The 26641-nt window shown below is 39.7% G+C and overlaps 1 protein-coding gene across 1 annotated transcript in view; it reads left to right on the top strand.

Annotated features, from left to right (window-relative positions):
* The window catches only part of TTC39A (tetratricopeptide repeat domain 39A), a 55324-nt gene extending 34020 nt beyond the window's left edge, over nucleotides 1–21304 (top strand). The window contains exons 9-18 of the mRNA XM_075508738.1: nucleotides 5255–5363; nucleotides 6025–6092; nucleotides 6214–6273; nucleotides 7038–7199; nucleotides 8876–8967; nucleotides 9997–10117; nucleotides 12429–12540; nucleotides 15193–15307; nucleotides 16020–16136; nucleotides 19214–21304. Of these exons, the coding sequence (XP_075364853.1) occupies nucleotides 5255–5363; nucleotides 6025–6092; nucleotides 6214–6273; nucleotides 7038–7199; nucleotides 8876–8967; nucleotides 9997–10117; nucleotides 12429–12540; nucleotides 15193–15307; nucleotides 16020–16136; nucleotides 19214–19334 (1077 nt within the window). The 3' untranslated portion in view covers nucleotides 19335–21304. The remainder of the gene's footprint in view (nucleotides 1–5254; nucleotides 5364–6024; nucleotides 6093–6213; nucleotides 6274–7037; nucleotides 7200–8875; nucleotides 8968–9996; nucleotides 10118–12428; nucleotides 12541–15192; nucleotides 15308–16019; nucleotides 16137–19213) is intronic.
* Nucleotides 21305–26641: the final 5337 nt, after the last annotated feature.

Genomic DNA, 26641 nt, shown 5'->3' with positions numbered 1-26641 from the left:
TCTCAATTTGTAATAAATTGCATTTGTTTCCCACTAAGCATCTTTTCGATTTGCATTTTGGTCTCTTCTGCAAATTTTAAATGAAGGTTAAATCTAAAATTATTTCATGGGATACATTTAAATGCCCCATCTACCAGTTTAATTAGTCAGTTCTTCATAAAAGCTGTTAGTAGTATCCATCCTCCTTGCTAAGCCTGCAGTAATGTGATTGGGTCATGGGACGTGAACAATGACCTTGCTTTGCTTTCATTGTCAAGATCCCTAATTAAAAGAGAGTGATTTAAAAATATTATTCAGGAGCTTTCACTTCAGGAGAGTAGATGGATTTTAGTCAGTGACAGGTGATATAAATATGAACCAGTCTCAATGTTGTCTGATAATGGTTTTGAGCATTGTCCTTGTTTGTCCTGCATTCACTGTGGGAATCCCCACTGCTCATGTGGGGAGTCCTGAATGAAAGAGCATTGGATGTCTTGGAACAAGGATCAAATCAATGAGATACTGACATAATATAATGTAGTGACAGTCTTGGGAATTAAGAGATTGTGGGATTTTATGAGCAACTTGCACAGAAAGGTGAGGGTTATCATGTTGGATCACATGTATTTCTAAGAAGTGTCATTGCTCCCTGCTCTGCATAACATCTTATGCCCTTCAGAGTAACTTACATTTTGCGTGAAAACAAAACGTAAATGCGTTAATGTCATTTAAGTATTTTTGAGAAATGATGAGCACTTACTGCCTTGACATCTGTTTTATATTGTAGCAATATGCCCTGTAATAGACTTTGTTCGGAAGCTCGTTCCTAGTGTTCTGGGATTGCTCATATCACCTGTGGCATAGGTGTGGGAGATATTTATGGGTTATTTATGGTTAGAAGGTGTGTCCTGACAATTATATATACTCACTTAGTGACTGGGAGCAGTGAGTGTAGTTTGTTTACGGAGTTACCTCTTAGGCTTAAGTAGTAGCTGCTTGTGATTTGATTCTGAGATCCTCAGTTTGATCCCCAGTGAGGATTGCATGGGTGAAATAGTATTGCCCAACTCATGACACCTCACTTAGCTGATTAGGTTTGCTGAGTAATCTCCGTAGGCTCCCTGTGGAGAAGGAGTAGGTGCTTGAAAAGGTGATTCATAATGTCTGACCTAGGCTTCTGTGCTGAATTGTTTCTTGGAGGAGTACCTCTGTCTCTGCCAGCCACAGTGGGAGCCCAGGGAGGCTGGCCGACTGAATGTGGTATCTAAAAAATGTTTCCCAGCGACACCCTTCATCATCCCACTTTTCTGGGGATCTCATCATAACAGAAGCAGTTTGCAAGAGTTTTTTTGAGGAGAAGCAACTTTGTTGCAGCCTTTTCTACAAGCAAGCATTGTAATACTAACAACTACTTCTAGACTTATTTTTTTCAGATTTGTCTACTGATTATATTGTTACTTTAATATAGCAAGTTTGGGGTATTCAAGTGGCAGAGTGAAAAGTAAACATTCTTTAATGCCTGTACTGGACAAAATAGGATTATGGACATATCACAGAGTGAACTAACTTGCTCGGTGAGCTTCCCATACCTGTGTAACTACTCAGTTTAAGAATTTAGGCTCAAGTATGCCAGATTTGCAGCCCTCTTCTGATGAATGTGCAATGGTCTTAATCCAGTTACTTCACAGTTCTGTCTTTCCAGGATGCAGTCCCATGTAGGGTGGGTGTGGATCGCACGCCTTGTCTGTACAGATTATAACTTTGTGTTTGATTGTATTAAAATACATTTTTGGGACTGAAATACATAAGTGAGATCAACTTGACAAATTATTCAATTATTCTGTATAACTAGTATAATTTGTTTCTGTATCATTCTTAATGCTATTCACAAATGTGATCAGCAGCCATTTTTATATTATATGGAAGATATCAAACACTGTAAGACCTAGTACTGATGTCAGTAAAGGCTCAGTGAAATATCCAGCCTGAAGATTTTTCAATTAAAAAAAAAGTACTTTGGAAATCTACTTCGGAATTTTTTTCTGCCAAAATTCATTCCACAGAATGTTTTGTCTTACTTCTACCTTGCAGTGCTACAGTGCTACTTTTTTTTAAATCCAAATATTTGTGGTTTTCATCTGGGCAGTTTAAAGAAGCTGAATATATCATATTTTGTTACTTTTCTGTATCAATCAAACTTGTGCTCTCAGCAGAAAATGAAGTTGGCTTTATTTTGCTGAGTGCTTGATTTCCATTGAGTCATTGATTTTCAGGAATGATTTTACTATCTTTTAATTTCTTCTGAAGTGACATGCAAGTCAATATTTTCATTATTTTGTCCAGGCTAGATGTTATACTAATTGACTGCAAATATGTGTGTTAATGGTACTTTTCCCTATAACAGTAATTAATGTAATAAATGAAGATTTTTTAAAAAAAAACACAAATAACTGTATTTATGTGAAAACAATTAACCACACTAGTTAAGTGAAAAAGTACATGTATGATGAAAGTTAGAATATGATTACAGGCTTCAGGGTTTACACAGTAAGTGGTAAAGGTGAGGTAGCGTAACACCCATCTGTTGGCAAGGACACACAAAAGATGAAAATCTGTGTTGAGATCATGCTCCGAGTGCTCTCTCTGATACCTTCCGCAGTGGCTCCGATAGACATCCCTCAGGGTCCCTATTTATAGTGTAGCTGGTTTGAAAGGATGTCCTTATAGTCACATACATCATGTTCCAGTAACTTTCCATTGCAGTCATAGTGTAACTTTTAAACAGAATTTTCCCCAGCACACAGTGGACGTCTTACTGTGCATATTTACTAGTAGGCAGATCTCATGTTTAATATGTTTGCATATTTATATTCTTGCTTTTGATATCATGGAACCAGTCCTAGAAGGGGCTGCTAAATGCTGTTGCTTCAGGAGTTTGAATCCTTAAAGCTGGTTATCCATCATGCTCTCATTGAATATGAACACAGCATTATACTTGATTGCTTTAGTTCTTCCCAAAGGGAACAGAAATATTCTTCTTTTCATCATATTTTTCCACTGGTGGTAGTGGGCCAATATCATTGCAAAGCTCCTTTTGTTCTTAACATACTTAAAAACATCCTTTTGCCCTGTTATCCTTTGCCCTGCTAGTTGCAAATTTTTTTTTTCTTAGTATCTTTAACTTGCTTATGCAGTGAATAACAACAAACATGGATACACTGCACAATGGCAATATGTGTTATTTGCCTAGCTTTTCAAAACCCTGTTTTTTGTTTCTGGAATGCTGTTTAGCAGCACTTGGATGATGGTGATAAGTTGTCTAACATTCTCTTATCTTAACCATGTAATAAATCCCAAGTTGCTGCTCTGTCACAGAATCACAGAATCGTATAGGTTGGAAAAGACCTTTAAGATCGAGTCCAACCGTAAACCTAACACTACCAAGACCACCACTATACCATGTCCCTAAGCACCTCATCCAAGCATCCTTTAAATACCTCCAGGGATGGCAACTCAACCCCTTCCCTGGGCAGCCTGTTCCAATGCTTGATAACCCTCTCAGTGAAGAAAAATTTCCTAATATCCAGTCTAAACCTCCCCTGGCACAACTTGAGACCATTTCCTCTTGTCCTATCACTTGTTACCTGGGAGAAGAGACCGACCCCCACCTCCCTACAACCTCCTTTCAGGTAGTTGTAGAGAGCAATAAGGTCTCCTCTCAGCCTCCTTTTCTCCAGGCTAAACAACCCCAGTTCCCTCAGCCACTCCTCATAAGACTTCTGCTCCAGACCCTTCACCGGCTTCGTTGCCCTTCTCTGAACTCACTCCAGCACCTCCATGTCTCTCTTGTAGTGGGGGGCCCAAAACTGAACACAGTATTCGAGGTGCGGCCTCACCAGTGCCGAGTACAGGGGCACAATCACTTCCCTAGTCCTGCTGGCCACGCTATTTTTGATACAAGCCAGGATGCCGTTGGCTTTCTTGGCCGCCTGGGCACACTGCTGGCTCATATTCAGGTGTCTGTCGACCAACACCCCCAGGTCCTTTTCTGCCAGGCAGCTTTCCAGCCACTCTTCCCCAAGCCTGTAGCGTTGCATGGGGTTGCTGTGGCCCAAGTGCAGGACCTTGCACTTGGCCTTGTTAAACCTCATACAATTGACCTCGGCCCATCGATCCAGCCTGTCCAGGTCCCTCTGCAGAGCCTTCCTCCCCTCCAGCAGATCAACACTCCCCCACAACTTGGTGTCATCTGCAAACTTGCTGAGGGTGCACTCGATCCCTTTGTCCAGATCATTGATAAAGATGTTAAACAGAACTGGCCCCAACACAGAGCCCTGGGGAACACCGCTTGTGACCGGCCGCCAACTGGAGTAAACTCCATTCACCACCACTCTTTGGGCCCGGCCGTCCAGCCAGTTCTTTACCCAGCGAAGCGTACACCAATCCAAGCCATGAGCAGCCAGTTTCTCCAGGAGAATTCTGTGGGAATCAGTGTTAAAGGCTTTACTGAAGTCTAGATAGACAACATCCACAGCCTTTCCCTCATCCACTAGGCGGGTCACCTGGTCGTAGAAGGAGATCAGGTTGGTCAAGCAGGACCTGCCTTTCCTGAACCCATGCTGGCTGGGCTTGATCCCTTGGTTATTCTCTACGTGCCGTGTGATAGCACTCAGGGTGATCTGCTCCATCAGCTTCCCCGGCACCAAGGTCAGGCTGACAGGCCTGTAGTTCCCCGGGTCCTCCTTCCGGCCCTTCTTGAAGATGGGCGTCACATTAGCTAATCTCCAGTCAGCAGGGACCTCCCCAGTTAGCCAGGACTGCTGGTAAATGATGGAAAGGGGTTTGGTGAGCTCTTCTGCCAGTTCCTTCAGTACTCTCGGGTGGATCTCATCAGGCCCCATAGACTTGTGAGTGTCTAAGTGGTGCAGCAGGTCACTAACCATTTCCCCCTGGATTATGGGGGCTCCATTCTGGTCCCCGTCCCTGTCTTCCAACTCCAGGGGCTGGGTACCCAGAGAACAATTGGCCCTGCTATTAAAGACTGAATCTGTCATCAGATGTTTTCCAGGCTAAGCAGCAACTCCATGAAAAACTCTTAGATAATTTCATATGTGTGTTTTTATCTTTGATTGCTATGTAAGCAATGTATGTCAGTGCATTTTGGGAATTTGGTGAGTGATCAATCTGTAGATGACACTGCAGAAGTTAACAAACCAGCAAAACACAGCTTTGGTTCTTTTCCAATACTTTGTCCTCCTCACCTCTGTTTGCGCAGGAGCATGGTCTGCTGCAGCTTCAAGAAGGAGCATCATCATACAGCTTTAGGTCGGTGCTGTGTACCATGCTGTTGCTTTGCTATCATACTTTCATGACCTTTGTGTTAGGTAAGATTGTTTATAATAACTCTTGGATTTGATTAGTTCTTGTGGGACACAGAGGGGAAAAAGATGATTCCATCACTTATTTGTTGGTGAATTGTTTGTCCGTGATCAGATTAAATAAACTCGTTCATGGGTGATTTTACAATAGTGATCGTAACTGAAGAGAGTGTCTTAATCTTCAAGATGGAGGTTTGTTTAACACATAAGAAGGGAGACGATGGGGATAGCAAAGGAAGTTGTGAGAACTAAATCTGTCTTCAGTAGTCAGGTGCATTATTTGGGAGGTTAAAATAATGGCTGTAAGTGATGACTTCCTGAATACTTTGTTCATGTTTTTATGTCATCCCTGACTTTTTTGGGAGCTGATAGCTTCCCGCTGAGATACACTTCCCTGTTATCTCCTGCTAAAGCATTCTATAAAATGTGTTGGGCTGCGCATAAGTGAGTTTTCAAGTCAGTAAACACAATGCTGTTCGGGTCTTCCTGCTTGCTGGCTTAGTGCAACACCAACCTGTATTTATGCCTTACTTATCAGAGAGAGGAACTTACATATTGGCCAGATATGAGGATGGCTAATCACTACTTTGCATTCCTGTTCTCTTTTTTTTTTTTTAGGTTTTTTTTTCCTTACTATTTTTATCACTTGCATTTTTATGCATTCTAGGGACAGGAAAAGGAAATGTTGAGGAGGCAGAAAGACTACTTAAGCCTTACTTGGCTCGCTATCCAAAGGTAAAATGAATCATAATTTAGTTTTGTATGATCGTTTAATGTTTTCTTGCCAAATCTAGAATGTATGGTCAGCTTGAAAACTGTTACAGAATACTTGTATTTTTATTATTATTTATTACAGGGAGCCATATTCCTGTTTTTTGCAGGCAGGATAGAAACACTAAAGGGTAATATTGATGCGGTAAGTAATCCTTTTACTCTTGGGAAAGTAAATCTCGAAAGCTTTAGAAAAACTGCTCCAGGAACAATGTTTCCTGTTTGGATAATGCTTCCTGTGGCTTTGGCCTATATGTAATTTATAGTTTATGAATTACAAATAGGAATTTTGAAAACTATTTTGACTAGCTTGTTTTACCAGCTTGTTTTGCTACCCTTCTCAATTTCTGGTGATAATCTAGTCCGCCAGTATTAATGACACAGTTTTCTCATTGTCTTTCCTATCCTGAAGGGAGTTGTGCCTTTAATAACATCCAGTGGTAATCCTTTGCCTTCAGTCTGAGTGGAGAGTCATACAAGACCTGAAAGAATTAGGGACGTGAAGAATGTGTGTCCAAAATACTCTGAGACAGAGTATCAACTGGTGTGCAGTGCAGTAGCTCCCTTGAAATCTTTGGCGCTGCAACAATAAATGTCAGCTGAGCATCTTTAGTTTCCTAATTTCCCTAGACAAAAACGTTCATTTTGCCTACGCTTCGGACTTAATATAACTTCCAAGAATGGGGAGATCTGTGGCAGGGGTAAACTTGCTAACACCACGATGACTGTGGAGCCAAGGATCTCTTGTGTGAAGCCAACAGATGTGATTTTGAGGAATACTGGGCTGTTAATAATTTGGAAGTTGCAGGAGCCATGCTGGCAGATCTTGGAGCCCCAGTGTCTATTACAGCACTGGTGTATGTGCATTTACACATGATTAAGGCAGTGTTTGGAAATCTCTGTGTTCAGGCAGTTAATAGGTATGAAGAATGTTGCGAGGCTCAGCAATACTGGAAGCAGTTTCATCACATGTGTTACTGGGAGCTCATGTGGTGCTTCACCTACAAGCGCCAGTGGAAGATGGCTTTCTTCTATGCAGACCTGCTAAGCAAAGAAAACACTTGGTCAAAGGTAAGTTAATCAGGACAAGAGGGCGGAAGGCCCTGTACTATCTATTAACTTTCAATCAGGTTGAGTTGACTTTTTGTATCTTTGAAGCTTTTGTAGCTTTGAAGATGAAGATTGTAAAACAAAACCTGGTCTGCTGTGGCTCTTACAGAGCAATGTGATTGCAGACATTCAAATCTGAACAGATTGTGGGCAAACAGAAATCTTTTGGGCCTGACTTGTAGATGAAGAACAGCTTGTTAAAGATGTTCTGCTGTGTATTGACTGGTTGTGTCATCAACACGTTGCAATTAACGGCACAAGTTGCCATTTCTTTCATTACATTAAGGATATAAGCTCTTTTGGTGATGAGTGAGGCTAGCCATGATGGTGCCTCCAGGATAATAAATATAATTAGAAGAGGCACCTCACCCTGTGCATTTGAAAGGGAGAAGCTCTTCCATCCAGAACCCTGGTAGCTTTCCTCCCTTCATCTTCCCCTGGGCCCCAGGGAAATTTGTCAGAAGGGATTAAGTCTGTCCAGGGGTGGGGTGGTTGATTGGAGGTTTGTTTCTTCTTAATGTGATCAGACTATGTGTGTGGGGAGGGTGTCTCTGTTTTTTCTACTACACATTGTATGTATGGGCCAAGTGGAACCAAAACTGACATAAGGTCCAAGCAGCCAGGTGAGAGCAACTTTCTCAGTGCTCTCACTCGAGTGAAAACTGCAGTATGGACCCCCTGTGCCCCTGGGGATTCCAGCAACATGTTCAGCCAGGTGCATTAGTCTGAATAGCTCCCACAGAATTCCCGCAGCCAGGGGTACGCCACCTGGCTAAAAGCTTTTGATATCCTGAAATGCTGTAGGATGAATATTAATGTGTATCCTTTTAAACTGTGTGTAGATTTTTATACTATATTGCAGGGGCCTTAGAGAAGCAGAGAAGATGTTTCCTATTAATATGTAATCTACAGTGCAACGTGATAGTAGCAAACTAGTAACTACATGAGCTAAATGAAAGATGGTCACGTATACGCACTGTTAGATTCCGATGTAAATAAATAATCACAGCTTAAAATATTCTAGAAAACTCCTGAAACTTATGGTTACTGTAGACTCCTTAAAGCAGTACTCAAGAACTCACCAACTGTTATTCTCAACTGTTGCAAGAGTTGTAACGTCCTCTGCTGCTTTGCTTTCCTTGGTTGCTGAATGTATGATTGCTCAGGAATCCCTATGAAATCAGTACTTTCCATAATCTGAAATCATGAAACCCTTCAAAAACTGTTTCATGTTCTCTAGAACCTAATATTTGAGGTATGCTACCAAGTTGTGATTGGTCACATAGACTATATAGTAGTTTTTTTTTTTTCTCTGAGCATGACCTTTTCATGAGTTTCCTAGCATGTATTCCTGAGAGTAATAAAAATTCACTTTACACAAACATGACATTTGTTCGTGGAATGTGGATATAAACTATAAGCTGATACAAAGTAAATATAGACATACATGATAAAAAAAAAATCTGTACTCCACTTTCTAAAATACTTACCTCCTGCTTAAAATTTTGTAAGATTACATCTGTTTGTGAACAAAAGCAGCAACTTCTTCCTCTTTGTTGCTGTTTTGTGCTTTATGTCAATAATGGTGATGCTGTAAATTCATTTTTCTGTACAGATGTTCTTGATTGCATTTGCAGGCTACTTATATTTACATGAAAGCTGCTTATCTCAGTATGTTTGGACCAGATGACTGCAGTCCTTTTGGAGACAGCGAAGTTGAATTATTTAGGTAAAATTTGCTAACTCCCAGTTACAAGAGTTTCCTATCTTTTCACAGCACAGTGTTGGGGGAAGAGAGGCAAAACTATTCATTGTGCAGTTCAGAGGATCTGCACAAGTAGCATTGGATTGGTAAGAAATTGCAGAATGAAACATTCCCTTAGACTAAAGTGGACCCTGAGTTCAGACAGCAGATTTCTACTGGCCTGGAAGTACTTTAGAGACAGGATATCAGGTCTATCAGCCATACAGTGGCTGCTGCTGTTGCATGTAACGTTCACGTTCTTTTTCAGTTTTTTCCTTTAATCAAAACAGCACATAAGATCTAAAAGCCTTCAATGGATTATGCAAGAAGATGTGTGCCTTCTTAGTGGAGGCAACATCAGTACCACTTGATTTTTGGGTTTTGAGTCTGAGAGGAATATGAAATCGTTAAATGTGCAAGTGAATATATGCATTATTAACACAGCAAATTAACCTAATTGTAATGTTTAAGCTCAAAAATGCCTAAACTCTGCTGGGCCAAAGAAAATTGATTACTTTGGTTTTTACGATTTTTCTATAAAATCTAAATATCACTTTTTTATGTGCTTACAATATATTGATACTTTTCAGGCCTTCCATATCTTATGTAATGATTACAAGCAGATTTCACTGGATTTGGGATCCATTACAAAGTGAATCAGTTTGGGAGAATGGGAGCAACACTGACAAAAGCTAGCTTGCCTCTTTCTTAGTCTGTGAAGAGAGATGGGCCCTTTATAAGTTAGGTGCATCACCTAAGTTATTCTTTGGGTGGGGAAGAGCCCCTCTTCCTCCTGCTTGATTAAAGAGGAAGCCTAGAGAGATACGTGCCCTGCATAAAGACAGCTTTTGTGAATATGTATTGCTCAGCTTCCCTGGAGGTAGCAATAGCTCAGTGTGTAACAGCTTTTTTAAGTTCTCTATGGTTTGTTTGGTTTTTTTTTTAAAGTTTGAATGTTTTTTTCCCAGAGGTTCACAGGGGAAAATTTCCTTACATTTTCCTTTAAACTTTCAGGATTGTTCCTAGTTTGAAACTGAAAATTGCAGGGAAATCACTGCCTACAGAAAAGTTTGCAATTCGGAAAGCTCGACGGTATCTTTCTTCAAACCCTGTTCCTTTGCCTGTTCCACCTTTGGTAAGTTAGAAATACATACACACACCCTTACTACCATTTTTTTAATTTATGGAAATAAAACCGAGATAATTAGAATAGTATCTTTCCATGTTTCTAAGGTAAAACCTCTGCAGGAGACTGGAATGTTCCCAAAGCAAAGCCAAATGAATGCGAGGAATGCTGTAAAACTGGGGCATGCACCAGCCACAGGGAACTAAGCCAGTTGTTTGTGACACGTAAATGTGTTGCATGTGTAACTCATTATTCCAGCTATAGACTAGCGTGCTCCTAACAGCTAGTCTTTTGATTCCCTTTTGAGGAACTTTGCCCTAGGTCTCTTCTGTCATGTGTCATTTACTGAGACTACTAAAAGAAGACTTTAAGGTACAAGTTAGGGGGAAAAATAAATCAAGGAAACAATGCAAGAATCAGGGACTGCATGTAAGCATCTATTTAATGTGCCCTGGCATGTTTGCAATTTGGTGCTTTCCAGAGCAGCTCACGGGTGCCGGGATGAAACAGCCAAATCCTTTAGCCACTCCAGAAAACCATTGCATACTGTTGATTTTTTTTTTTTTTTTTTTTTTTGCCAGTAATGCTGGCCAGTTCCCTGTGGCCAGATGAAACAGCTGCATAAGCACCCATTGCCTCGCTCATGGTGCACTTAAAAAATCTGTCTGCAAAGAACACGTAAAAGAACGTAAAAGGATTTTGACTCCACAGGTTTGCCAAGTGCAGTGGTGTTAACATTTGCAGTGCTTTGAGCTGTTGTGTTTGAGAAACAGACGGATAATTAGTAAATACTCTTTCAGAAAATGCCTGAACTCTTTAAGAAAAAGAGCTTCTTGGAGACACCAGTGAGTAGTCATTTCTCAGCCCACCAGCTGGGTATGTGACACAGTGCTTCTTGAAGGAATATAGTTGTTACAGCATAGTGTGGGTATTCACTAGGGGCCACTTTCCACTAAGTCATAAGACTGTAATGAGAGAAATAATTAGGTTACTTTGATTTGCCTTTCAGGTTTCAGAGATTGTAGAGAGTAAGAAACGTACACACTTGGGGTATGGCTGGGCTATTCTAAGGGGATTTTAGCAGAACAGGTTTCTGTGCTAAGGGCTCTCCTTGAAGTGGCCGGGCACTGCGTCCTTTGTTTCTGCTGCAGTTGCATTTCTGAGGCAGCAGATGCCGCAGCTGAACAGTTAAAAGCACTCTGAGGATGTGGAATTGGGTGCAGAATCTCATCTCTAGGATTTTTTTTTTCACTCTGAAGGGACTTGCTGAGAGGAGTGAGTTCTCAAGCAAGTCTTAGCTCAGAGATTTAGCCTAGACTAAATGTAGTCTGAGTACTTCTGTGTCAAAACCACGTTAAGAAATCTGCACTAGATACAGTAAGTTCTGCACGGGTTTTCCAGTCAATAGAGACCAGATGGTGAAAGCAACAGTGACTGGGGTTAACATACTGTTTCATCTATTCTAGCCTGACAGCTTTTTGTACTGTAGTTCCAGAACTCAGTTATTCTATAAAGAAATTTTATCAAAAAGCTTTAAATTATCAAATACAGACTAGGTCGTATAAATAACTTGTCATGAGGACCAGTGGTGAGTCTATATAATATTTCCATCTTTAACTTTGTGATTGCTAGTGTCAATGGGCACATTTGGTCTGGTGATACACTCTAAGAGAGAACCCCAATAACACATATGAATTAAACCAATAGTTTTTAATAAAATTTACTCTAAGAACAGTTGAATAAGAAAGAAGTTACTTTCTGTGGGAACATCAAACAAACCTGAGGAATTTAAGGGGTTTACAGTTATGCTGTAAAATTCTTTTGGTTTGTTTGAAGCTTGGCTTAAAGGTTAGGGTTTTTGGTTTTCATTTTGCTTTGTTGTCTTGAGATTTCGTATTTTTTCTGTGGAAGCAATACATTGTAGTTATTTATAGTTATTACTGCCCTGTCTAGGATAGAACTGAAAACAAGAGGAGACTTTAATCAAGGGACAGTTAACCACGTGCCATGGATGTTTTAAGTCTGTCTGTTTTGTTGGTACTTGCCTTCATCTATAAATGAGATTGTGTTCGCATTCTGTTCAAGCAATCCTCCTTGCATTGTGCATAGTAAATGGCTCTTTAGTTGTTTTCCAGGGCTAATTTGTTCTGAAAACCAATGTAACAAGTTCTCAGTTGCAATGAAAATATGTTTTGACAAACTGACTTTTTATTTAAGGAATCTGTAACTTTTTCATCATACAGAGATAAACTAAAGTATTTGATAACTGCATTTATCCAGTTCTGTAATTAATGATGCTGTCACTTCTCCCTGACCCTAGGAAATGATGTATATCTGGAATGGCTATGCTGTAATTGGAAAATGTCCCAACTTAACAGAAGGCATGTTAGAGACATTAATTGAAGCAGAAGAAGCCTTGGCAAGAAGTTCAGGTAATCAGTGATATGGTTTAAGCAGGTATTTTACAGTGCAATAGCTAAAGATATTATCTGTGACTAAAGAGAGACGCTCATTAGTAAAGTTAATCTGATCATAGGAGGAACATGGATAATGAAACCATAAACTGTTTATGCAGATGGGAATAATTTTCCTTTTTAATATAGCAATAACTTAGAATAGCAGCAAGTGATTTTACATCCACAGATGTGTATTAGGAGTAGTTTATGACATGTATTAAAGGACTGTTTATTTTGCTAGATCAAAATCGGCATATGCATTGACTTGATTACTTGGATCGTGAAGCTTTGTTATCCTCAGATACTGTATATCTGTATATTTCAAGGATAAATAGAAGGAGGCAAGTCAGTCTTCTGTTTTAAAAGTGCTGTTAATTTGTGATGTGTCCTTGGGCTGAATGGTGTGTAAACAGTATGCTATAGAAAGCTGGGACACCAAGGATGGGCTTCCTTTGCACTATGAACGAGCGTAAGATAGAGGACAGTATTGAACTGGAACAGGCTCTGCTACCACATACTCTGTCAGTCTGTTAATTAGCCATCCATGAGAAGATTCAATTGATACTTATTTCTTGCCAACCTTTCCCAACTCCTATGGGAGCACAGCCAGTCTGCACAGCTTTTCTCACAAAGTTTTCCCTTACTAAATATTTTACCTTATTATATACTACCTTCCTGCAGAAGGATCAAGCCCCTGTTGACAAAGGAAGATGGGCTAAATCACTGCACTGCAGTCTTTTCTAGGACCTTGGTCTTCCTGTGCACATTGTGTTACACAAGATTTGAAAGAGTTGCCTGAAAGACTGGCTAAAGCTATCTCCTTTTTAATTAATTGTGAAAGAGAACAGAAAAATATTTCCAATGAAGGTGACATCTTGGAAGAAGGCTTTTGACCCTTTCACTGTCTTTGTCACCCATTTTGCTACATTATTTTGAATAAGTTAATTAGTTCTCTATTCCATTTTTTTTGTAGATGGTAAATTGTGGATAAGGCTGGCTTTCTGTAGGGATTTGTAGAAGCTGATTCATGTTTATAAAACACTATAAGGACATGTAATCAAAAAGTGGGATATATTTTAAACATGCCAACAATGTAAAGTACTACCTGTTCCAAATAGTGACTTGCTGTTTCCAGGCATCATGCTTTTCTTGAGCTTTCCTGACAGTGTTTGAAGCTAAACTATTGTATTTTCTCCGTCTCACTGTTAGATTCATAATGCAAGAATCTAACACTATAAAATTATGAAGCTGAGAATGTGCTCCTAGCAGTGTTATACCATATAAGATGTAAAAGGAAGACTGTTAGTGGAAGTAATGTCTAGAAATGCAAATCTGATATGTACAATTGTGTCTAGGATAGGTCCCTAAATGTTTGCTTATACAATCCAGGGCAGTTTGTAGGATACGTTATAAGTAGAGAAAATACATACATGTGAATGTGTTCATGGCACAGATGTCCAGAAGAGACAACTGATCTGCCTTTTTTTTTATTGTTCTTATGAAACACCTCTTCTATGGCCCTGAATCATCTTACTGTGCACATACTTAGCATGTCAACTTTTGACCTCTTCGCTGTTCCTTCTAAGTTAGTTTGCTGCATAGTCTTTGGGCATCTTCCCTGGGATTTGCTTTGGTGACATATGTATGTAGGTGCCTCTGTGGGACTTAGAGATAGAAGTGACTCCAATTGTAGGATCAAGGCCTCCAACTGCATAGTCCAAAGGGAAGCAGCTGTTCCATGCACCATGTGTCAGCATTTTATCAGCTGGAGCGATAGAGGAAGAACCAGGTAAGGATTGGAGTAGTAGAAACAGGGTGACATTCAATAGCACAAGATGCACAGCATCACACATTTTGCAGAAATTCTTATTAGCTAGTATTTCATGAATTGGAAATGAGCAAGCAAGCTGAAGATTTTGCTTGTAAACTTTAAGACTAAGTGGTCTATATGGAATGGCTATGAAAAAGCCAGATGTTTTCTTTGAAATGTATCATGCAAAAATGTTCTGGTGGAGAAAGGTGGTTGTTAGTAGTGACTTTGAGCTACACACTGGTGAGGCCAGTAAGACTCTATGCACTCATAGTTACGAGTATAAACTCAAAAGAGGTGAAAAGAAGGTATGGTAAGAAGATGAGGGGATGTGAGGTGCAGGTAGCAAAGTTTGGCATATTTTTGTTGAGCCAAACAAAGGTGGAGAATTGATAAAACACTTGCCTCTCAATAGATCATGTGACTAGAAGTCAAGGAAGGAGAAGAGCTATACATACTAAAGGGCAATAAAGGCATAAGGTTAAGAGATTATAAATTGGACCTCAATATTTCCAAAGTGGAGACTTTAAATTAGTTTTTAGGTGTCAGAACAATAAGATTGTGGAATAGTCTTTCAGTAGGAGTAGGGAGGGAAAGAACAGCTGGACAATTTTTAGACAAAGTTTGATCGATTTATGAAAAGGTTGATGCGTGTTTGCCTCTGCATTAAATGAACTGAATTGACCGGTTAGTTCCTTCTGTCCTGTGTTCCAGTAAATGGATTGTGCTCACACCTACCTGTGTAAAAGTTCCTACAGGTAGGAAAGTCTGTTCTGCTCTAAAGTTTTCTAAAATGTGCTATTTACTTCATCTTGCAGCTACAGAATTGCTAGCAGATGACCAGTGCGTGATAAAACTGTTAAAGGGTTTATGCCTCAAGCATTTGGGCAAGATCTCAGAAGCAGAAGACCATTTCAATTACATCTATTTAAAGTAAGTTTTCATACCTGGCATATAGGAGAGCTCTTGAATTTCACAGTAACTATTCATTTCAAGTAAGAGGAGATGCAACCATGATATGAATAGAAGGGAGGGGACTGCAGTATCTTTAGTATTTATTTCAGTTGCTTTGATATCAAGGAATTGCAATTTTAATTGCCAGTGGTGTTAGCCATGTATGGAAGAACAATTGCAAATCTGCACTTTTTACTGACATATTTTCTCCTTTTTTGGGGACTATACATGCATAAAATTTTTGAGATACCACTTCCCTTCCCCCCCCCCCGCCCTTCGTCTTACAAGTCATGAAGAAGCTGTACCCAAAAAGCCAAATGCAGTCTGCAGAGACAGATGGCAGCACAATTATATTTGGAACTTCTACACATCATGCAGTGAATGGCATCTCTTTTTGTCAATTCACACAGATAGAGTTCATAATATTGTCCTCTTTTCTAATAATTCCCTGATAATAAAGGCAATATTTTGTAATCCTGAGAAATAACATACTATGTAGGATGGTTATGCAAAATACGCATTTAGTAACCTGGAATGTACCTTTTGATAGAGAACATGACAAGTGTCATAATAGAGATTGATTGCTCCTTCTGATCTTAGCTAATCTCCTATTTATTTGTGTTTGGATCTGTTAAATGAAGGAAACAATATATCATTTCAAGATCTTGAGGCTATTTCTTTTCCAATGCAGTGAGAAGAAGGTAAAATATGACCATTATCTAATTCCAAATGCCTTGCTGGAGCTGGCGATACTGTATCTAGACCAGGATAGAAGAGAAGAAGCAATAAAACTGCTGGAAAGAGCAAAGTAAGCAAGTGAAAAGTGCTGATGCCTGATGGGTCAGTATGGTATTTTACTGGTTAGCAGGAAGCAGAAACATTTCATTAATACCATGGAAACTTATTGTTACATTTATTCAATGGAAGCACGGATGCACTAGTTTTGCTTTGGACCTTTCTAATGGTAGACATTATCTGATCGTTCAGTCTGTGACTTACCCATCCATTCTGATAAAAGCAAAAAAAGTTTTAAAGATGCTCATATGAATGTCAAAGGCTTCCATAAGAAATAATCCATGTGTAACAAAATGTATAATATTTGTAGTCTATTTACTTATTCAGAAAAGATGTATTAAATTAAATCAAAGCTCTGTGTTATGGCTAAAATAGCATTATTCAAATTGATGGCTAGTAGTGCTGTTTTCTTTCATGGATGAAATACGTTTAAGATAATGCTTCAGGTTGCATTTAGTATCTTTGTAGTGTTTCATCTGCATCTGAAAGGCAACTGAAACACCTGCTTTTACTATTTTGTGTGATTGATTTTTCTAGCAGAGTAGGTTTATCAGGAATAGTTGGACTTGATCATGTATGTTCTTTATTATAAAATTAACAAAATACGGTTTTTGCCTCTGTCCGAGCCTTTACTTCTCTTCTGATCCAAAATTTCTTGCTGGGGGGTGGGGAGAGGGAATCCCAACCAAACAACCCTCGCCCTCTTCAAGCACCCTACAGCAGGGTAGTTCACCTCTCTGCCTGGATCCTGAAGAGTCCAGATGTCTGCATCTTTCCAAGTGCAGAGAGTCATGCCAGTCACTGCCGCAGGTGTTAGCGGCTACAAAATTCATGTCTGGCCCCAAGTTTCAAAGAGGTCAGATAGAGGTTTTTGTGTTGAGCTTTTGTCCAAGTCAGTCCACTATGCAAGACAGAGTGGTGAATCAGCCTACCGAAGATTATGCCAAATGCCTGTCAACACAAGAATTAAAATATTGCAATTAATCTCCTATGTTTGTGAGCCTGGTTCTCTGTAGACTCATGGAAGATATTAAGAGCAGCAAAAATTGCATTAGCAAAACGCAATGGAAAGTGTTTCAATTGGTTTCACATTCCTCAAGTCACACCTCTCCTCCTGTCCTCATTTCCTTTTTTCAAATCTCTCTTAAGAAGAGATCTGGAAATTAGTGATTCAGAGCTTCTCATTCCATCTGGTACTTCTGGTGCTTGCTGCTCAGCTGTTGCACCTTTCCCCTGATGGCTCTATGTGGCTCAGGTCGCAGGCCCCCTCGAGGGAAGGCGTTTGGCTTAAAGAAGAGGACCAGCAGACAGCAGCTCTTAAAAATTTGTTGTTACCCAGTGTATGGAAAGCTAATGCTCAGACTTGCTATGCTCAAAGAACTCATGGAAACTGTAATGATATTAAAAAAAAAAAAAAAAAAACCAACCCCAAACAAAACAACCCACACCACAACCCCCCCCCCTTGTTTCAGTCAGTCATTAAAAAAAGTGCAGTCCTTACATTTCCACCTGTAGCTGTTACACTGCATTAAAACGCATAGGGTTTATAAGCTTTCAGCTAAAAATGCTGCATGTGGTGGCACAAGCCACTAGAGGGAGAAGGCGTTGTCCGCCGTGGGTTTCGGGACTGCAGAGTTATGCTGGCAGTTGGCAGGAGTGCAGCCGAGCACTCGGCTTGTGCATGACGCTTGATTTGCTTGACCTAAATCCACAGACTGCTGCTGGCTTGACAACTCTGGGAGAAAGAGTGGAATGAGATGATAAACAGTTTTGGCTTGGTCGTGCATGGAAATATTTCTATTTCTATTACCGTAAGCTACAAGCAAGAATATCAGCGTACTGATGAGAAATACAGTATCTGCATGACAAAATCTACTTAATTTAAAGAAAAAACTCCAAAGAGTTTCAGATCAGCATACAGCACAGTCACCTCCTTTTCTCATTCAGCCTCTTGGGTGTTGCATACATAAAATTATACGCTGGTGTGGGATGGGTGTGGAATTCCTTGTTTTCACAGAGACTGCCACTGCCATAGTGACAGATATCATGCTTCCATGCTTGATTTGAATTACAAATTTTGAACTGAAATGCTTTTAAGGTATACAGACTGTTTAATACTTAATGTTATGTTTCTGTGAAGATGACAAATATCTTCTAAAAGAAAATTAGCATGGTCTAATCCTCTTTAGTATCTGGATTCTGTATCCATCCTGCAAGAGCTGACTTGTTAATTCCTATTAAGTAGGATCTGCACTTTCTATGTGATCCTAGGGGCAAAATTTCTTTTTTTATATAAGCTTTGCCATGAAAATACAAATTCTTTTAATGTTTCTGTAACTCTTTAGAGCATGACATAGCTCCTGGAGACTATAGGCAGATGACACTGCTGAGTCAGCCACTAGATGTTTGTGGGGAAAGTCCTGCCAGTCTTTCCCCAGGCTGGTGAATTGCTCCTCGAAAGCTGATACGCGGTCTCGTGTGTGCCCACTTTCTCTTTCCAAGCTTCTAGGGCAGCAAATTGTCTGGCCTCGTTTCCTACACACAGTACACATCGTTGACAACCACAGGATGCAGATGGGGTGTTTCCCTCTTCTGGTTCAGGGCAGTTTCTCTCTCTTTCTTTTTCTTTTTTTTGGTCTTTTCTCTACTTCCTTGAAATGTGTCTGCTGAATTAAGATGAGTCCGTCTTATTAAAATGAGAAAAAAAAAATCCTGAAAATGTTTGTAGTCAAATTTGTCAGTTATACTTTGAGAGGGGGAAAAAAATTCTGATTTCTGAATATAAACTAAGTGGATGTTATAGATATTTAATGTGAACTCAATATTTTGATTGAGTGGAACAGATTCAATTACTTATTAAGCTATATTTTTCTGGTAATCGCCAGACAGTGGAACTACAAATAAAGAACAAAGAGCTGCATTGTTTGGCTAGGAACACATGCCTTGTATTTTAGAGTAGGCAACAAAGGAGCTTGTGAAGAAAGGCTTTTTTGCTGTCTACAGTTGTTTTGCTTAGAACAATAATATAAAGATAACTTGAAAATGTTTAAAATATATATATTCATCAGAGTGGATCTGCTTTTGTTTTAGACAAAACTACAAGAATTACTCCATGGAAACAAGAACACATTTCAGAATTCAAGCTGCCCTGCACCAAGCCAAATCCGCCCCAGAAAATGGAATGCACTCTGGAGCCTCGGCAGTGTCGTAACTTTTTCTTCTTTGATGTCCTGTTTGTTGCAAACTTTGGTGCAGAAAATTACTGACACTTTAAAATTATTTTTCCTTCTCTTTCAAGTCAGTGAGAAACCAAATCATTTAAAATTTTAAAGGTGATGCATAAAACATTAATCTAGTGTAATAACATGGCAAAAACCCTCTCAAACCAACTATAACCCTGAAAAATATTGTTTTTCCAACAGTGGCTTTTTGAATACTTACATCTGTGTAATTCATTTTTCAATCATGTGTGCCTTTTTTCTTGCTTTGGCAACATTAACTAAGCAAGCTACAACATAAAGGGGAACAATTGAAAAAACAAAACAACAAAACTTTAAAGATTCACAGATTTAATCTCAGTTAGCTATAAATGTTTGTTTGAATTCATACTGCTAGCAGTTGAGAAGGAAGCATCATTTTTTCCAAGTACCTACTTAGCTGAAATGGTGCAAGAAAACCTCGGTGCACAAGAAACACAGCAGGGAGGAGCTCTGAATCCTGGGCATTTCCAGTTGTGCACAGAAAGCTTCTCTTCACCAGCTTTTACTAGTCACATTTTGCTTCTGTAAGAAACTCGCTGGTGGAAAAAATGGTCTCCCTTATGCAAGTATCTTGACTTTTTCTTTCATTTGGTTTTCATGTCAAGTCTGTTGCTCACAGTGGCTGAATGATTTACCAAGGATTTGGTGGGAGCAGGGTGATGACAGCATAAAACTGCATCACTAGTTCTTCTTTGACAGGTTTAAAAATGGGAGGTCCTTAGGAAACAGTTTTTTCATTAGAACAAACATGATTTGAAGTTTATATCATATTTAAAGCACAGGTCCTTGAAGGTCACTTAAGAAACAGTAATATTGCTCTGGCTGCACAGCAATACAGAGTTACTGTGACAGTCAATTCCTTCTCAAAACAACTGTTCTTAGGTTTGCCTAACTTCAGATGTCCATGTTTAAAGAGATCGTATGACCGTGTTTCCTGTGTTAAGAAGCTGGGGTTGGAGCAGGTTGTCTTGGCACAGTGCTCTGCTTTTCACAAAGGAGACCCCTTTATCTTTTTGCTCTTTATTGATCTTTTGGGGGAATTTCTGTGTTAGGGGCCTTCGAGAATACAGCAAAGAGCTAGCTCTGCTTTCCAGTGCTGTCTGCCATAGAACTGCTGCTTTTCTGTAAAACTGATGAAGTCAGACATAACACATATTTGACTAGTATTGACCATTCTCCAGGCTAGCTCCATGTTTGTGTGCCTCTGGTGTTTTGGGGCATGCTTCTACCTCCCTTTTGAAAGAGCTTCTTCCCCATGACCCATTCTGATATGTGGAGATGGGAGGTCTTCTGACAGCCCTTTTTCTCCAATGGAGATGTTTGTCAGGAAGATTCATATCTATGTACCTCACAGTGAATATTCGTTCTAAAGTGATTGTTCCCAGCAGAAGAGAAAATTGACAGTTTATAGCTCTGCTTTTACCTCCTCTAAGGAAATGACATTGTTTTATAATTGCAAATTAATATGCAAGGAGACAGAGCCACCAGAGCCACCAGAACCTCAACGTGGAGAACCTGCATTGTCTTAAAAATAGACACCCTTTAGAAAAGTCTTCCCAAGTTAAAATCATAGATGAAGAATGCATTTTTTAAAGTGACTTTCTCAGATAAATTCAGTTCAGATAAATTTCTCAATTCAGATAAAATTCCGTATGAACAGTTATGCTATTTACATATTGCACATCAAAACTTAAGTGTAAAAATTCAGTCATTCTTTGTATAGAATAAAAAAGATTCTTGTTCTATTTCATGCATATAACGCCTCTTCTTCCAGTTGTGTCCTTTTGAAATATTTTGGCAGTCTTAGCATCTTTTAAGCAAGCAATGCCATGAAAATTAGCATAAATTGTACTTTGCAGAAAGTGAACAATCCTTCCGACTGTAGATTCATCTCTCAAGGCCACTGAAACGCTCTTTGAAATTTCACCCACAACCAAGTTTTGCCTGATCTTAGATACATTGCACAAAGGACATATTGTGCAATATGCAGTCAACTTCCCTGATTCTTTGCAGTGATGAAAATCCTGAGATTTTCACAGTCATCTTTGGTTGAGCACAAGCACCAGTCATATCATGGACCCGATTTCCAGCTTCATCTGAGGACTTTGTAGTTAGCCACGATCAAGCAGTTCGTGCTTTCACTCTGACTTTTTAGCTCCCAATCAACAGGAAATATTCGCTTTCCTGATGCAACAACGAAGACTTACGGACTGCAATATTCTGAACTCACTAAAGGAAGATAACACCTTGCTTGCTAAAGGATGAATGGAAGGTCTGGTACGTTGTCACTGTATACGTTTTTCAATGTGTTACGTTTTCAATTGCCCACAATTACTCTCAGTTCATCGATGTACTTCATTTTGATTCTCTTCCGTGAGATCAGAAACTCAGTGGTGTCAGTCTGGGCTGGAAGGTCTATGCTGGGATTGTTTTTCCTGAAGCTGCTGCATTATGCCTGAAGCAGCTCTCCAGAATGGTAAATTGCTTCATCAGTCTGGAGTCCCAAGTACAATGAATTAGGGAAAGCACAAGTGGTGCAAGTTCTCAAACAGCTTCAGCGTTCAGTATATTCACCTACCAGAAAACAGCAGATACTCTAATGGAATCACAAATCAAGGATTTTCAGCATGGCCTAAGATTCAGGAAATCTTCAGTACTACTTCAGATACATGTAGTCAACACCTCACTTGCAGAAGCAGCACTTCCTTCTGCTTTCAAACATTGCATTATCTGACCAATGCTAGAGAAACCCACTCTGTGTACTAGGCTTCAGCCAACAACTGCTGGTATCAACTTTTCTCAGTCCTCAGCAAAGCCAGAGAAGTGAACCAAATGCAAACCACTAACTCATACAGCAGAAAATAGTTTTCTGCACTTGGTAGGACCTTTATCATAAAACTTACGAACTGTATTTCTTTTTCTATGTATTTTTTTTAGTAGCACTGATAAGTGGTTTCCTGCCAGTAGCTGAGGAGGGGTAGAAGTTCATACTCGGTTTCCTGGATGTCTGCAGCAATTGCCATGGCGCCCCATGTGATACCGCTATGCCATCTGAAAGTGGTAGTGGTCAGGAAGGGAGAAGCAGTAAAATGAGCGTCACTTTTATCATTAGACCTGATATGTGGAATCTATGTATGTATGTATGGTCTCACGTTAAACTGAAGGGAGGATAGGGGCTGAAAAGCCAGCAGCTTATACTGAGGTCTAACGAGGTGTAACTACATCAACACCTAGCTCCTATAAGTAACGCTACATGAGATAACCTGTTGGATGAAGAATGGTGGGCTGAAGCTGAACCTGGTCACGTGCTTTCTTGATGATCAGAAGAGATTTTGATGAAGTCACAAGCATGACACAACTACTATTATTTGGAAATACCCACTTATGATTGCTTAACTAAACCAGCAGCATAGGAACATGCTTTGATTTATTACTGATACGCAGTTCCATTACGATCTACAGTTAACGCATTCTGTCATGGATGGTTAGTTTAAAGACTGTCCCATTCTGACAGCCTCAGATTGTTTACACTGCAGTGATACAGTATTCAAAACTTTCCTTAGGAAACTTGCGCCTTTTATAAAATAACAGCAGCATAGAACAGGATCATATCAAACATTTCCTCCCATTTCACACTGGTTTTGGCATTAAATTCTGTATTAAGTTGAGTGCCTTAGTATTTTTAGTTGGCCTGTGTCCAAGACTACTAAAAGATCATGGGATGATAGCTTTGACAACTTGCACGCCTCTGGCCCAACAGAAGCATCAAGTCATGCTCCTCTGTGTGAAACAAGGCTTTCCTAGAGGTCAGTCCCAGAATGCAAAAGGCACTCCCAAGAGTTTAAATACAACACTCTCAGCCTCCAGTTCCACCTGCGAGATGCATTTCTTTTCCTTCTCAAGCATAAAACCACAGCAGCAAAGCAAATGTATATGGAATGACCAAAACAACGCGTTCCACACAGTTCCCCCTCTGGGAGGAAGAGGAGAAGATAAAGAGGTGAGTCATGTTGTTTACTGCTGTACAGGAAAATGGTTTAATGGTTGGAAATGTCACTGATGAGCGAGATCAGAAAACCTGAACAGACTAGAAATGGACTTGCTTCTTTTCTCATTATGTTCTGCAAATACCTTTTTGTGATAGATTATAAGCAAAGCGTGTATTGGCAAGTATTTTAATGGAATGATTTGTCATTGTGAAATATTTTTTAAAGATGCTATCTGGGTTTGCTTCAGGTGGTTTTTTTGGGTTTGGGTTTTTTTTTTCCCAAAAAAAGATAAATACAAATACTTTCTTTTAAAACCATGCCCAGTCAATCCCTGTCTCCAAGATTTATGAACAGCAACAGAGCTAATAAATATCTGCATTGCACTGTGGTGAAATTCTGCATGGTGTTCACTCCAAATTCAACAACGTTTTTGTAGGACTAGGCTGTGTTCCATTATTTTCTGGGTATTTTAAATCTCTGGACCTACTTACTTTCATTTCTGGCTAAACATAGGCAAAATGTTTATTTAGAATTAGGTATTGTGTTCAATTCTACTTGCTTTGTCTCTCCTTGACTATTTTACAGAAAGAATACAAAACAGAGCAGTCACCCCCCCCCCCCGCACACTCTATGGGCTACTTCAATTCAAAAAAGAAAAAAAAACACATTTATCTCATGTTAGTCGAGCACTGTAACAACAGCTTCAGGTCTGTGGCTGAAAAGCGATGTAGCAATGCGGTGAGAAAGAGTAGATAAGTAGAAGCTGCAATATTCTGGACAGTTTTCATCTCTCACTGTTCCTTTTATCCTGCAGAATGCAGGGTGTGGAGGTAAGGAACTACTTCCTTAGCACTGGAGCTGTATGGAATGTTCATCTGCAGTGCTGGAGCCACAGGGGCCGTGCTTCGTGTTGCTAGTGTCATAGGTGCAGTTCTAGGATGAACTGGTGTTTTGTTTGTGAATGTGGTGCTTTTCCTGACGGTCTGGTAAAGACGTTTGAAGATTGCCTCTGTTGATACTATCTGAAGATGCAAAATAGGAACTTTATCTCCAACAGTTAGCAAGAGTTCAGTAAATCGTTCTAGAGAGGAAAAGCAATGTTGTTTAACTCTAGAAGATATAATATATGGATCATGTTCAATGTCATCTTCATTTGGGTACAGTACCCAGTACTGCTGTCATTACTGCCAAACTTACACAGACTCTCTTGGGCAGCTGCAAAGTTTTTTTAGAAGCAACCAGCAGGGCCAGTTACAGTTTTGGCATTTGCTTTGGCCTTCATTCTTACAGCTCATGGATACCTGCGTCTTGGGTCAGGTTTCCGTTCCATGATGCTGGGCTCATCGCTGATGCCAAGTAATCCTCGGTATTCCTAAGGAACAGCAGGAAGCTCGCATGTCCTGCCTTTGCTACATGTCTACTGAAAGTGTATGATCTGTGACACGCACACACACACACATATATAAAAGTATATATAGATATACACAAAAATTATATGTATGTATACTCACACACACCAGTAGCAGGCTCTGTAGCCAAAGCTTTTTGAAAAGTTGTTAAAACTGTTTGAACCATTAAATTCAGCACTTTAAAAAAAAAAAAAAAGCTAAACATATGAAGCAAAATCTTCGACACCTTTTCAGATAGCCGAGGAAAATGCAGGGAGGTTAAGGGCCTTTACTAATGGTTTGCTGTGGGATCATAAAGGAAGCAGAGTGTGCAGTACATGTAGCCTTCTACAAGAAATCCCCAAACAGGCAAGCTAGCAAGAGCCCTTCAGTGAGGTAACCCCACCACCAAGCAGTTTTAGGCTGGAGAGTTCACAGGCATCAGTTTTTACTCTGGAATAGCAGAGCCCTGCCTCAGTGGGACAGCACCTGTGATGGCTCCGTCCTGCTCAGAAAACAGTTTTGCAGTGATTCATCTTTTTCCCCTTGAATTTCTGCCTTGTCTGTCTCCCTCAATCTGCTCACGCAGCCTGAATTCTTGATTAGACAGGCAGCTACCACTAATGTGGCAGAAGGGTAGGAAAAAGATGCTAAAAAGGTGGAAGTGTGGCCGTCTTTCTGCAGTGAGAACTCTGGCAAAAGTGCCGCTAGCGAGCAAGAGCAGGGCCTGTTGTGTCCAGGAAGAATGCCTGGTGTGGACAGCCAGGGTGCATGTAGCATGTGCAGTGAATTGAACATTTACTGTTGAGTGCAGAGTTGTTGTTGAAATGCCTTATTTAAACTAAAGACAACTATTTTCTAGAGGTTGGTGCTGCAAAGAATAGGTCTATGAAGTTATTTCTACGCATTTTCCAACTGTGAGGACAGAGGTGGTTTGGGGGCTTTTTGTTTGTTTGTAGTATGGTTGGCTTCCTCTTGCTGAGTAAGTACATACCTTTGTGCTGCTAGAGACACATACAGGCATTTTCACAACTATTTTTTTTCATTATATAGCTTCCTCTCTGCAGCTTTTACTTAGCTAAGTGTCTGTGCAGAGTGGATATTGTAATAAATCAGTAACTCATAAATGCTAGCATGCAAATATAGTTATTTCTTCTGCTTAAATCAAAAAGATGCTTTTGCAGAGTGTTTGGACTGTTCTTTTTATCAAAAGGCATTAACTTTGCAATTCATACCAAGAATTCCAAAGCCCCTAACTCTTATCCCGGAACAGGTTTAAATGCAAGATAATCTGCAAAAGATGGTTAGCATAAATTACATTCTTCAAAGTTAAATGCTATAGAAAAGTTAATCCTTGAAGCTAATTTTTATTCTGGGTATTAAGTCAAGAAGTGTTCTTCTGAACAGATTTTATTCATGGTTTTTTATAGGTTATCAACCAGTATGTGTTTTTAATAAAAATGTGGTGTCTGTAATAAACTGTATTTGTAATCAACTAGCATCCACTTTGCTTCTAAGTCCATTTTAATCCAGAATTTAACTGATGAGCGGCCTTGTATGTTTGGTTTCAGCCATCTTGTTATTTATTTAAGTGACAGTCTGACTCAGAAAAATTTTCATCTTTACCATGATTGCACAAGGACAGGAAATGTCGAAGTCTTGAAACTGTGGCAGCTTAAGTAAGTGAGTTCAGGTAATCCCTTAGCCTAGAAATGTACACTTCTACCACTGTGAAGAGAGGACTGTCAGCTTTCCAAACACGTAATTGCTTTCAGCCCTGGGAAGCTGCAAGACAGTAGGAACTTTTAAAACCGTATGTGGTTAAAGCCCTTCTACAAAACTAGCTCCTCGCAAAGAAATTCTGTGCGCATTTTCTTTTTG

This window comes from Mycteria americana, chromosome 7 (assembly GCF_035582795.1).
Source record: "Mycteria americana isolate JAX WOST 10 ecotype Jacksonville Zoo and Gardens chromosome 7, USCA_MyAme_1.0, whole genome shotgun sequence".
Taxonomy (NCBI): Eukaryota; Metazoa; Chordata; class Aves; order Ciconiiformes; family Ciconiidae; genus Mycteria; species Mycteria americana.
This window is presented reverse-complemented; position numbering and strand designations above follow the sequence as displayed.